This window comes from Antedon mediterranea, chromosome 6, assembly GCF_964355755.1.
Source record: "Antedon mediterranea chromosome 6, ecAntMedi1.1, whole genome shotgun sequence".
NCBI lineage: Eukaryota > Metazoa > Echinodermata > Crinoidea > Comatulida > Antedonidae > Antedon > Antedon mediterranea.
Genome location: NC_092675.1, coordinates 3,468,461 through 3,480,602, shown reverse-complemented (window position 1 = coordinate 3,480,602; position 12,142 = coordinate 3,468,461). Strand labels below are relative to the sequence as shown.

Here is a 12,142-nt window from a genome sequence, read left to right as displayed (position 1 = left end):
TAATAGCGACATTTACCTATAACAAAAAGCTTTGACCGGAAAATAAAGATGGGTTAAATGACGCAAAGTGAGCATGAGGTATAAAGGCTGCTAGGCCTCACACACTAGGACGATAACGATGGACGATAAAATATAAACATATTTTTTTTTACAAACGAATATAATTTTAGGTCTGGTTTATTCAATAACAAATTCATTCTTTTAGTTCACATAATTCATATGAAATAATAAAATATGGTACAGTATGTATAAGATAGAACTATTTAAATGCCGAATATTTTAGATGACGATATTACATTGACACAGTAGTATGTCATTTTTTAGAAAGTAATTTTTTTTAATGGTCACCCTCTACTGAACTTTTGATTGCTTATAACGTTGCAACTCTTTGATAAGATTTATCCTTTTATATCTGCATTTTTTTAATGTTTCTGTACTTTAAATTGTGTTGAGAGAAGAAAGTTTGTGATACAAGTTTCAGTACAGGACTGATTAATAAAATAAATAATAATTATAATGTAGGCTACAAGATAATGTTGTACTGTACGTCTAAGGTGGATTAATAACCACTATTTTCTTATTTAGTTAATCTGGACAGTTATCGACGTGTCAGTAGGCTTATATTTATGGTTGGTTAATAGTTGAATGAATGATGGTCGCAACTTGATATACCAAGCATAAATTTAGCGTTGCGCCCTCTCCAGCCAAATCACCAAACCATGGGCGGCGGCTGTTTTGATGAAACTTTTTTTCCATCAAAAACGTAAATAAACAATTTGCCGACGACGGCCGGCGGAAGTGGAAGACACAACAACAACAAGCCAGCAGGAGATTGGAGCTGCACAGCAGATGAAATGGCTTCCGTACCAGCACAGAGAGTAGTGTTTTTTGGAACTGATCGAACCCCTTGCTTTATGACCGAAAACACACAGATAAATCTAGGAAACATTGGACCAGACGAGGTTCTTGTCAAAATCAAGCTTGCCACAATATGCGGATATGATTTGAGAATTCTACAGGGGCTTTCGAAAGCTAAAACTCCGAGGTAAGCCTCATCAATCAAGACCATCTGACTGGCCACAGACTCAACAAGTAGCTGTGTGTTTAAAAGTAGGCCTACTGTACTAAATATGGACTGCCAAGGCTACTACATATTTAAGTACAACCGGCCTGTATCAAAACTAGTAATCTTGTTGTATCTACAATCCGTTCTTTTCTTTAACACTGTTTATTTAGTATGTGCGATTGCAATTCCAAATCCCGCAAGGATTTCTTTGCGCAATTGTAAATTCTGCTAAGGTTTTCTTGTTTATTTCAAATTGTGCAGGTATAACTTATTTTAAGTGCAGTGCAGTTTAATTGCAAATTGTGCAAGAAACGCTTTTGCACAATTTCTGATGACATCGCCCTGAGAAGTTTTAACACAAAATAACATGGAACGCACATAAAAAAGGAATCGCTGTCATAATTCTCTCACACTTTATTTCTACAAATGATCACGCTATGACTGTCAAAACATTATTCCACTTGTTAGTGGACGTTGTTAGTCACAATGCAAGTGGGAAAGGCCTGGGGAAGGGTCGAACCAAGCTCAATTTAAGATACTGCACTTTTGCACCTCAATCTCTATGTAGCTTGGTTACCCAATTAAAAAAAGTAAATAAACCAGCTGCGCGGCGGTGAAGGTAAGTGGCCATTATTAATGCCCAGTCCATAATAATGGATTAGAGAGAAAACTAAAAAATTTTCTTAGAAGCAAGACCACTTTGCTCGTAGTATAGTCACCAATATTTAAACTATTTAAACATTTTTTTTTCTGATCAATTGTATAGTGTACTGGGTCATGAAGCTGTTGGTGAAGTGGTCAAAGTAGGCAGCAGTCTGGATTTGGAGGGTATCAAGTCAGGTGACCGTGTCTCGTTCTGTATGTACGATGCTTGTTCAAAGTGTCAATGTTGTCAACATGGTTTCCAACAAAGATGTTATAACAAATTTATGGTATGTAATATTCGCGTCACATTTAATGAAAATGAGGCTCTGTACGAAATTGACGAGACATGTGCATTTGCTAGTAAAAAGTGGGTTAAAAAAGTATCAATTTGAACAAAATGAATGCCGCTTGGTGACGTGAAGGGACCCTTAGATCAAGACACAACTTTGTGCTGATTACTAGCTGCAGTATGGGAGTAGGGGCCTATGTTTCCATACTGACTGGTAATAATAATGTTCAGCGCTTTTAGAGATTTCACAACAATAGTAATGAAAGGTGATGTGTTTGTTACACCTCATCCACTGTACTTTGAGACAGTCATTGTATTTTTAAATGCTCACAAATATTTGAATCCATTATTTATTATCCATTGATGTAAATGTTTAAAACATTGTATACACAATGGGAATTTGTTCTGACAGCAACACAACTGTTTTTTCTGCAGTATGGCCAAGGAATGTTGAACTGTAGTCAGAGTTTCAGCGGATGTTTTGCATCTCACATCATTTTAACAAAGGGTACAAGGCTTGTCAAAATACCAGATAGCGTTACAGACAAAATGGCCGCTCCGTTAAATTCTGCAATCGCTACGATGATGCATGTTTTGTCTACGTTACCTAAAGATGGTATTAAAAATATGAAAGTTTTAATACAGGTAAATTAAATGGAATAATCTCAAGTATATTTTACAAATTTTACAAATTTTATTGTATCTGTTTTCTGTTTTATACCTTTAAGTGGCAACATTTGTTGCTGTTGGTTTTGATGAAATAAAATAAATATATAAATTGTACCGTATTTTACATGTAGTTTAAAGCCTTCCCAGTACAATTCTGAACATTTTGATACATCACCCCCCAATCTCAGCATTCTCTTTTTTGTAATATTTTACACTTGTAGTTTTTAAACTGTAAGAAGTGTGATGTGCCCACATATGGTAGTGATATGCATATATGGTAGTGATATGACATCATCATGTCTATATATGGGCACAACACATTTTTTTGTCACAAAAAGTTTGTGTACACAGAGCTTGAAGAAACTTTCCAACCTACAATTACAGTATTAATTTAATTTGATGAAAATATATTTGTTTGCAGGGTGCAGGGTTATTTGGCATATATGGTTGTGCTATACTACATCAAGCAGGCTATAGTAAAGTTTATTGTACAGATTATATTTCAGAACGGTTAAAATTAGTAAATTGGTTTGGAGGAGTACCAATTGATATGCGTAAGTAATCCGTACTTGTCCAAGGTTCATTATAAAGTTTTTCGTCCGCACCTCTCCAAATTTTGGTGCCAAGTCTCAGGTAAACTTTCATATTTCATCACTGCACTTATATTGATCGTGCAAACACATCACATCAACTCAACTCAAGGTTGACTTAAGTATGCAGCAGTCTAGCTATTCATGTTTAAAGGGCCTTTTACACCTGTTCCAGCATAGTTCCGGTTCGGCGATTTGATTGCCAATATTGTGTTTTCACGATGCTCCACGCGACAATCGATATGCGTGTGGCCGCGTAACAACAAAAAATTGGCGTTTTATTGCATTTGTCGGCACCGGACCAGAACCGCACCGGAACAGTTGTGAAAGACCCTTAAGTAGGCCTAAACCTTACAAACTGTTTGTTGTACAAATTGTTTTTATGTTTACATACATTATATAATTATTATGTGTTATGAGAAGGGGCGACAGTGACAGACTTATTTGAGTCTTTATTTCGTCCCTCGACCAAATGATACTTTTTATACATATTTTAATGTTTTCTGATTTTGGGCGAAATAAATATTGAATTGAATTGGAAATTCTTGATTTTTTTAATAATAACGAGATTTTTATTTTTCAATATTATAATTGGTAAATTTAATTCTTAAAAATACAGTAACTTTTTGACACGAGGCCAAATTTTGATGTATGCAGTTGAGGAATACTGTTTTATATATTTCTATAATTTCCGTAATAAACAAGTTTTAGTATCTCATTTAAATTTGGCTAACATTACTTCTATGACATGCCAATAAATCGAGATGAAAGTGAATTGGAAGGTAGTGGTTTAAGGTAAATACTGACAGATGAGTGGTATCATGGAGCAATCAAATAAATTCCACACATTTAAAAATAAATTCTTTGGGATTGCATATCAATAAAATTCTCTTCGTTCTCTTCTAATTACCACATCAAATTAAAGTGCCGTTTTGAGGTCCTAAATCTCTGTCTACACTATCAAACTTTATGTGACAAAAAAATGTGTGATGTGCCCATACATGATGATGTCATAAAACTACCATATTTGGGCACATCACACCATTTTTGTCAAACTACAATAGTTTAATAGTGTAGACAAAGCTTTAGTTTAAAAATTTGAACGCTCTTTGTTACAATAATTTATGTTAATGTTAGAAGCGTCAAAATATGTATCTTTATATTGTTTGTAATAAACAGTGGTTTAATGGTAAGATGCCTGCATGTCAAGGAGAGGATCCTTGGTCCGAATCTTGGTTGATCTTGGTTTTTATTCTCATCTTAGCTAAATAAATTTAATTAATTGTTATATATTTTATTTATATTTAGGAATTAAAAGTGATTACCCTACTGATGAATCAGTCGATATTGTTATTGAGGTAATAATTTATTTTTTGTCAATCAGTATCATTGTTATCATCTTCAATAATATCCGTACCTAAAATAGAATTAATATTATATATCATCATCGCAATCATTAGTTAGGTTTACATTGACAATTGATCATGCTTACTGATCAAGCTTACTGATCATGATCAAGCCAGCCATGTGAACTATAGTGATGATGTTCAGCGCTTTTAGAGATTTCACAACAATAGGCGCTATATAAATCAAGGATATTATTTTTATTAGGGGGTAATGAAAGGTGATGTGTTTGTTACACCTCATCCACTGTACTTTGAGACAGTCATTGTATTTTTAAAAGCTCACACATATATTTGAATCCATTATTTATTATCCATTGTTGTAAATCCATGCCATACTCAATGAACTTAATATCAAGTGAAGTATTAATCTAAATTTAATATAACCTTATTCATATGATAGAATCAACCAGATCAACCTTAATTTAGTATTTCCAAGTCATTTGAATAGAAATATATCTAATTTGCATACAGGTGTGTGGCGATTCATCAGTGATACCAGAGGGCATCCAACTTCTTCGGCCAGGTGGTGTATATGTATTGGTTGGTCGTAACCAAAACAACCCAAGTTTAAATGTCACAGTGAACCAGCTGGTCAATAAATGTCTCACCATCAAAGGTAGATAATATTTTATTAATCTTATGATTTTCAAGACCGTAAAATGAAATATTTGTTAATACCAAGCGTCTATTTCCCAGCCACTAACATCCTACAGTACTTGCTAGTAATATGGTAAAACCCTATTAAGGGGACACCAAAAAAGTGTCCCCTTAATACGAGTGTAGCGAGTGTTTCAATAGGAATTGGCCATATAAAACATACCCCTTTTTCATGGGAAAGTTTATAAAAAAGGTAAAGGTAGTAACTGTCTCCATAATGGGGGTGTGTCCCCTTAAAAGGGGTGTGTCCCTTTAATAGGGGTGTGTACCCTTAATAGGGGTGTGTCCCCTTAATAAGCATACCCAAATGAGGAGTTCTACTGTAGCTTCAAATTTTGTTTAACAATAATAATATCCTGGATTTATATAGCGCCTAATGTTGTGAAACTTCTAAGCGCTGAACATTATTATCCTAGTCATTTTTTTGGATCAAACACATATGGATACATACTCCCATAATGCTGCTAGTAATCAGCGCAAAGTTGTGTCTTGATCTAACAGGGTTCCTATTTATACACCCGGGTAGAGAGAGGCAAACGTAAGTAAAGTATCTTGACTAAGGATACAAGCAATGCGGCGAGAGTTTGATTCGAACCTCAATCTCACGATTAGTAGTCGAACATCCAACATAATGCGCCACACGCCCTTACTAATATTTACATTCAAATGTATGTCTCAATTGTATCAAATTGTATTTTTGTAAATGTTATACCATACTGCTGCAGAACTGTTTAACCCTCTTTCCCACAGGAAACCATACATTCAGAGGTGTGTCTATTCAAAGAATAATTCAACCACATTATTATAAAGATAAGAAATTATCTAAAAATTGTTGACTTTGCAAAATGTTGCAAATCAAAATATTTTTCTATCATTACATTTTTTTAGTTAAATTAATAAATTTATTATTATCTATAGACCTATTCTGTAAAAGTTTTATTTTGGTACAATTGCTTTTATATTCTGTAATAATAATAATAATAGTAATAATAATTTATAAATCGCACATATCCACAAGAAGTGCTCAAAGTTGACCGTGATCATAGGTTATCACGGCCAATAATTACATCTATACATTTTTTTTTCATTTCATTTATTTCAATATCATCATCGCAGCCTTAGCTGAATTACAAAGATATTTACATTTTCCCAATATTAAAATTTGTATAAAAGTATAAAATCAATAGTAGTTATATATCAAAAAGGATTCAATTGATACCAAAAATACTATACAGGACCATTTAAAAAGTTTAGCTTAAAATAGTAAAATTAGAAAATTGAAAAAACCACTAAAAAGGACCAATAAGAATAACATAGCTGTACAGCGCTGAATATTGAGTGATACATAATGATTATTCATTTAGAAGCGAGATAAGGTATGGTATTGCATTTTTTCTATATCTTTCAACTCTGCATTTGGGTTGTTGATACTTTACACATCTTAGTTTCATGTTACTTACATTCTTCACTGGAAACCATTTTCCAAAATGAATACTTTTTGAACAATTCAGAGCAAACTTATAGCATAGATTACGCAGATAAAGTGTCTAAAGAAAGATCATTGAGTGCTGCTTGGTCATAACATATGTAATCATTACACAGTATTATTCTGCAGGTCTACATATATCAATTTTTATTATTTTATATTTTTACATAATCAAAATAGCAAATTTCCACACAGACAAAAGAAAATGCAAAACTCCAGAGGGTCAACCATCCACCACCTCCCTGTCGCTGTATAGAAACGAATATGATTAAATCTATGTACATGGTACTTTTGTGAATCCAATGTCTAATAATAATTTCTATGACCATGAATTATTCATGAAATAAAATATAATAGTTGTTTTGATCAGTATATTTTTCCCTGCTGTCATTGAACACAATGGATGAGATAAAAATCAACAATACATGATGGCACTTGAGGGATGTTAATATGTTTATAGCCTTGCATGTGTTGAGTGGATATACGTCCATATTCACTGCAGGAATAGGCATATTGTTTGGATGTGTCGCTGCTTAAGTGTGGTATGACCGTACAACAATCAAATGCCCACTTTGGTAATTATGTAATATATGCAGTCATCGATTACCACTATACATTTACACTCTTTCCATCTTACCATTAAGAAAATCCAATTTTAAATTCTGGACCTAAGAAAATGTATTAGAGGTGTCCCCTGAATAGGAGTAGGCCCTTGTGTTGAAATATATATTTCTAGTTTGTTTCATGGGAAAGTGTCCCTTTAATAGAGGTTCCAAAGGAGAGATTCTACTATAATTTAAAGTCATGATATTATGTAATGTAAATGAAGTGTAGACTACATTTTTGAATTGAATCAATTTGTTATTAGACAAATGTTATGATATTGACAATTTAAAAGCCAGTCGAATGTATAGACTGTGTTTTGAAATTGAAATACTGTATTTATTTCGAATAAATGCCCCAGGGTTTTTATTGTTCAGGTATGTTTTTAGGGGGCGTTTATTTGAGGGAGGTGTTTATTCGGGAGAGGCATTTATTTGGGGGAGGTTTTTTTTAGGGTGTAAATATATGGTAACATATATAATACCCCTTAGATATGAAAAAATACAGTACAACATAATTAAAAATACAGTAAAAATTGTATCAAAATGCTTGGTAATATCATGTCAATCAATGAATTCTACTACAAATAGAAATGTGTTGTAATACAATATTGTGTATACATGTGGTGGGGCATTTATTCGAGAAAATGGCCCCGCAGCGTTTATTCAAAGCGCGATGTTTATACGAATTGTAATTGTATTCTAAATTATACTATCACAACAAATTATATATCAGCAAATATTAATGAAGTGTAATTTTTTTTTTATTTAAATAAATATACTCTAAATTATGATATTGGCAAATTTAAAAACCATCAAATATGAAAATGAAATTAAGTATGTTAAAACACATCATGGCATTAGCAAATTGAAGATGAAGATATGTAAATGAATGCAAAATGTATTTTGAAAATGTCAATACAATCAGTTATAAACAAGTTGTCATTGATTGCCAGTATCCACATAATATATTCCCCATTACAACAATGATCTTGATATTTTTAATACTTGACGTCAATTCAGAAAAAGAAAAAAATCTATGAATATAGATGGCTTTTGTACTTGAATTATTAAAATTATACTGATAAATAAGAATTCAACAATGGTGTTCTCTGTACTGTACATTCAACCAGGTATTAGACACAATACAAATGTGTATGTAACTCATTAAATATATATTGAGACAATGAATAATGTGCATAAATTATCTTTATTGTTTGGGATATGCAAAAACAGGACAAATTTGAACTACTGTACCTCGTTTAAATGTTGGATAGACATTTGATTGGGTATTGGAACCTAATCTGTGTGCAACATATAAAATGATTGATTGATAGACCGAAGTTGACCTTGAGTCAACTACTGTAGCATCTTGACCATTTCCATCTGGCTTAATTTGGCTAAATTTTAATGTTTTTCGTTGAACACCACATTTTTTTTAGCACAGACGTAGCAGAAATGCAGTTGATATATTATTTTTTATTTTCAAATATAGGCTGCTTGGTCTGTGCAACCCCTATGGACATGCTATAGAGCTTATAGGTTTATTCTCTTGCTCTCATCCTGTGATTTGTATACCGTACGGTATATTATAATCCCACTCAACTAGTACACGAAATTGGGCTGACTTTAGGGGTGGGTCGGGGAAATCCTGATTCAGGCATCTGAACTGGCTAGAGAGAGGCCTACATCCGGATCAAAAGTCAATAATGGGACTATACCTGGGGATATGCCTGTTTGTGAAATCAGACATAAAGTGATTGTGGTGGGATTAGAACTGAAGTGGGATTATTACCAAGGATATATGGTATATGTATTTGTAAGTTTGTATTTGATGAATAAGCAACAAATAAAAAACAAACAAGCCCATGCTTTTAATTTTGCATAATTTATTTTGCAGGTGTTGACAGCTACAAACCAGAACATCTTCAAGAAGGCATTGACTTCATTGTAAAGTACAGCAACAAGTATCCATTTGAGAGTCTTGTGGGACCTGTTTTTAAGTTAAGTGATTTTGACAAAGCTATGAAGGAAGCAACAAATAAAAGATTCTTACGAATTGGCTTAGAAAGTGATTGTTAAGGTGCATTGTTCCCCCAAAACATGAAAAATGTAGATTAATATAAAAAAATGAATAGAATTTTACAGTTTTAATAAAATTCATCACATAGAAAAAAAAAGCTACAAAAAATATTTTTACTTAAAAGATGAAATAAACCTTTAAATTCAACCAAAACCTCATTGACTTCAAGTCAATTTGACTTTTTTTTCTCTTTAAATTACGTTTTTTTTTCAGTTAAATAATTTGTTTTTTTTAATCTAATTTTTTGTCAAAGTGAATAACTATTTAAATATGGGACATCAAAATGGCATATTCAGCATAAACATTTTTAAAAATTATTTTTTCAGGGGACAATATATTGGATATTATCTTTAACGTATTATATCTTTGGCGTATTTAGGGTGGAGAAACAGGGTGCTGATCATGAAACACCTTTTTTTTTGTTAATATTTGTATCCTTTTATGAAAAAAATGGCAGATATGTTCTGTTTTCACTTCTTTGAGGTAAAAATATGTCTTTTGAATTTATATTATTTTGAGGCTGGGCTTGACTTGCCATTTTTTCAAAAATATTAAAATATTTTTAATCCATTTTATTTAAAACTTGTACGTTGTTTAAATACCTTCCTTTTGTATCATCTTTTAAGATATTGCTGAATAACATCAAAAAATCACATTATTAGAGACATTTACAGGTCATTTTATTGAGGTCGTATACAGGTCGTATACAGGTCGTATTATTAGTAATATTCAAAGCACTTCAGTATTTACCATAGCAACACACATTTGTTATTTCCATACTAATATTGTGTTATCAGGTTGCTATGGTATTTTTAATCTTCATAATGATAGTAAATGTCAAATTTGCATCTATAATAGAAGCATAAGCAACTAATTTGATGAATTAATTTCAACATTAATGCAAAAAGTTATTTAAGCATGAGCAGAAAGTATTGATTTTGCGATTGGTTTAATTGCATTGAAACACTCGACCCTAAAGAATGGTTTTAGTAGTTTGTCTATTGCAGCCTTTCCTTCTCAACAAAACTGGCCCATTATTCACATACCAGTGGTGTAATGCAGGGGGAAAGGCCCCCCTGGTTTAGCACTCCTAAGGGGGCCTCTAACACTTTATAGTTGCATTGTATGCACATGATGTGAGGCCCTTTAAGCTATGGGCTGTTACGCCACTGACACATACAGAATGTGTTTTTTTTCAGATACAAAAAAAACCAATTATATTGCCCTCCGTTTATTTTATGGGGAAAGTGTCCCCTTAAAAGGAATGTCCCCTGAATATGTGTGTCCACTTTCCTTTGGTGCCCTCTTGTAAACTTGCCATGGAAATAACCTATTTGTCCTTACCGAGGGAAGGAAGGCCATTTTGAAATAGATCCTTTAATGTCCACTTTAGGTTTAACAGTATTGATTGAAAATATTGTTTTCTTAGTGTAGAATATCACGTAACAACGTGATCGTTTGTTTATGATGTAGTCTCACATTCTTTATAATGTCTTTCTACAGTACATGTTAGGGTTCATGTTAAAATTATTCTACTGCAGTAGCTACATTTTTTACTGCAGTAATGTATGAAATGGCTTTGTTTTATGTATGGAAATTCATGAAGCAGTCACTACAATAGAAGGGTTGATTTCTGTACCCCAAAAAAGAGAGGTTAAGAGTAAATAAAATGTAGTTACTGCAGTGACTGCAGTAGAATAATTTTGATATGGTCCCCATTTCCAGTAAGCATATGTAAAATATTATTCTTTAACATCTAGCACCGTTAACTGCTTCTGTACAGATCGTTTATGTTGTACATGAATTAAAATTTTTGAAATTTTAAAAACTATTTTATTTCTGGTCCTAAAGTATTGAATGCCAGTAAAGTAAAATTCACAGTACACAATGTTAAAAAAAAACAAGTAAACATTTAGAATAGCGTGTTTGTTGTAAAGTAAGTGGTCTTTCAATGAAGATATTCGCAAAATATTCCTGTCCATTAACCAGTCGAGATTTTTAAATAAAGATAATATATATTAGGTAATGTCAATTATGTATTTGTGCCATTTATCAAAGTAAAAAGTAATATAGGTCTGTATTTTGTATTTTCATAATGGAGTAATGATATACTGAGATTCATTATGTGTAGCTATTGTATTTATTGTGGAAAAAGATTTAGATGCAAGATAAAGTAATTCAGATTGAATTATGTAATTTTTATACACTTTAGATAATTTGTACTGATAGTTAATGAGGTTGATAAGTACATTTTTCCAATTCTCCAAAACGTATACAGTAATTCATCCTAAAACAATGTAAATGTTCACTATTAGTGTTTCACAATGCGCCATGCAATTATGTAGGTACTAAGAACAACAGTGCCACACAAATGCTTAGGTACTGACCACGAGTCGCACAACTACATATGTACTGAGCCTAAATATGGTAGTGATATACCCAAATATGGTAGTGATATACCCAAATATGGTAGTGATATGACATCATATGGCATTTACTGTATGGACACATCACATTTTTTTGTCACATAAGTTTGATAGTGTAGACAGAGCTTTACAGTCATTCTGTGCTATATTTCTACTACACAACTAAATAGTTGCATGTCTTGAAAAGATAAACAAATTGTTTGTAAAATATATATGTAATGTT

General features: G+C 32.4%; 1 protein-coding gene across 1 annotated transcript; it reads left to right on the top strand.

The window, feature by feature from the left end:
* Nucleotides 1-748: 748 nt before the first annotated feature.
* Nucleotides 749-11,997, top strand: LOC140050891 (L-threonine 3-dehydrogenase-like). Its single transcript, XM_072095882.1, has 7 exons — nt 749-1,045; nt 1,833-1,998; nt 2,436-2,645; nt 3,091-3,223; nt 4,568-4,617; nt 5,137-5,281; nt 9,311-11,997. The coding sequence occupies exons 1-7, from the start codon at nt 855-857 to the stop codon at nt 9,490-9,492; spliced, it is 1,077 nt and encodes a 358-aa protein (XP_071951983.1). The 5' UTR covers nt 749-854; the 3' UTR covers nt 9,493-11,997.
* Nucleotides 11,998-12,142: the final 145 nt, after the last annotated feature.

Bases quoted from the DNA above. Each gene is read 5' to 3' on its own strand.
- LOC140050891 (XM_072095882.1), top strand. From the start codon at position 855: ATGGCTTCCGTACCAGCACAGAGAGTAGTGTTTTTTGGAACTGATCGA. The intron at 1,046-1,832 runs GTAAGCCTCATC...TCAATTGTATAG, and splicing joins TCGAAAGCTAAAACTCCGAG to TGTACTGGGTCATGAAGCTG. The intron at 4,618-5,136 runs GTAATAATTTAT...ATTTGCATACAG, and splicing joins CAGTCGATATTGTTATTGAG to GTGTGTGGCGATTCATCAGT.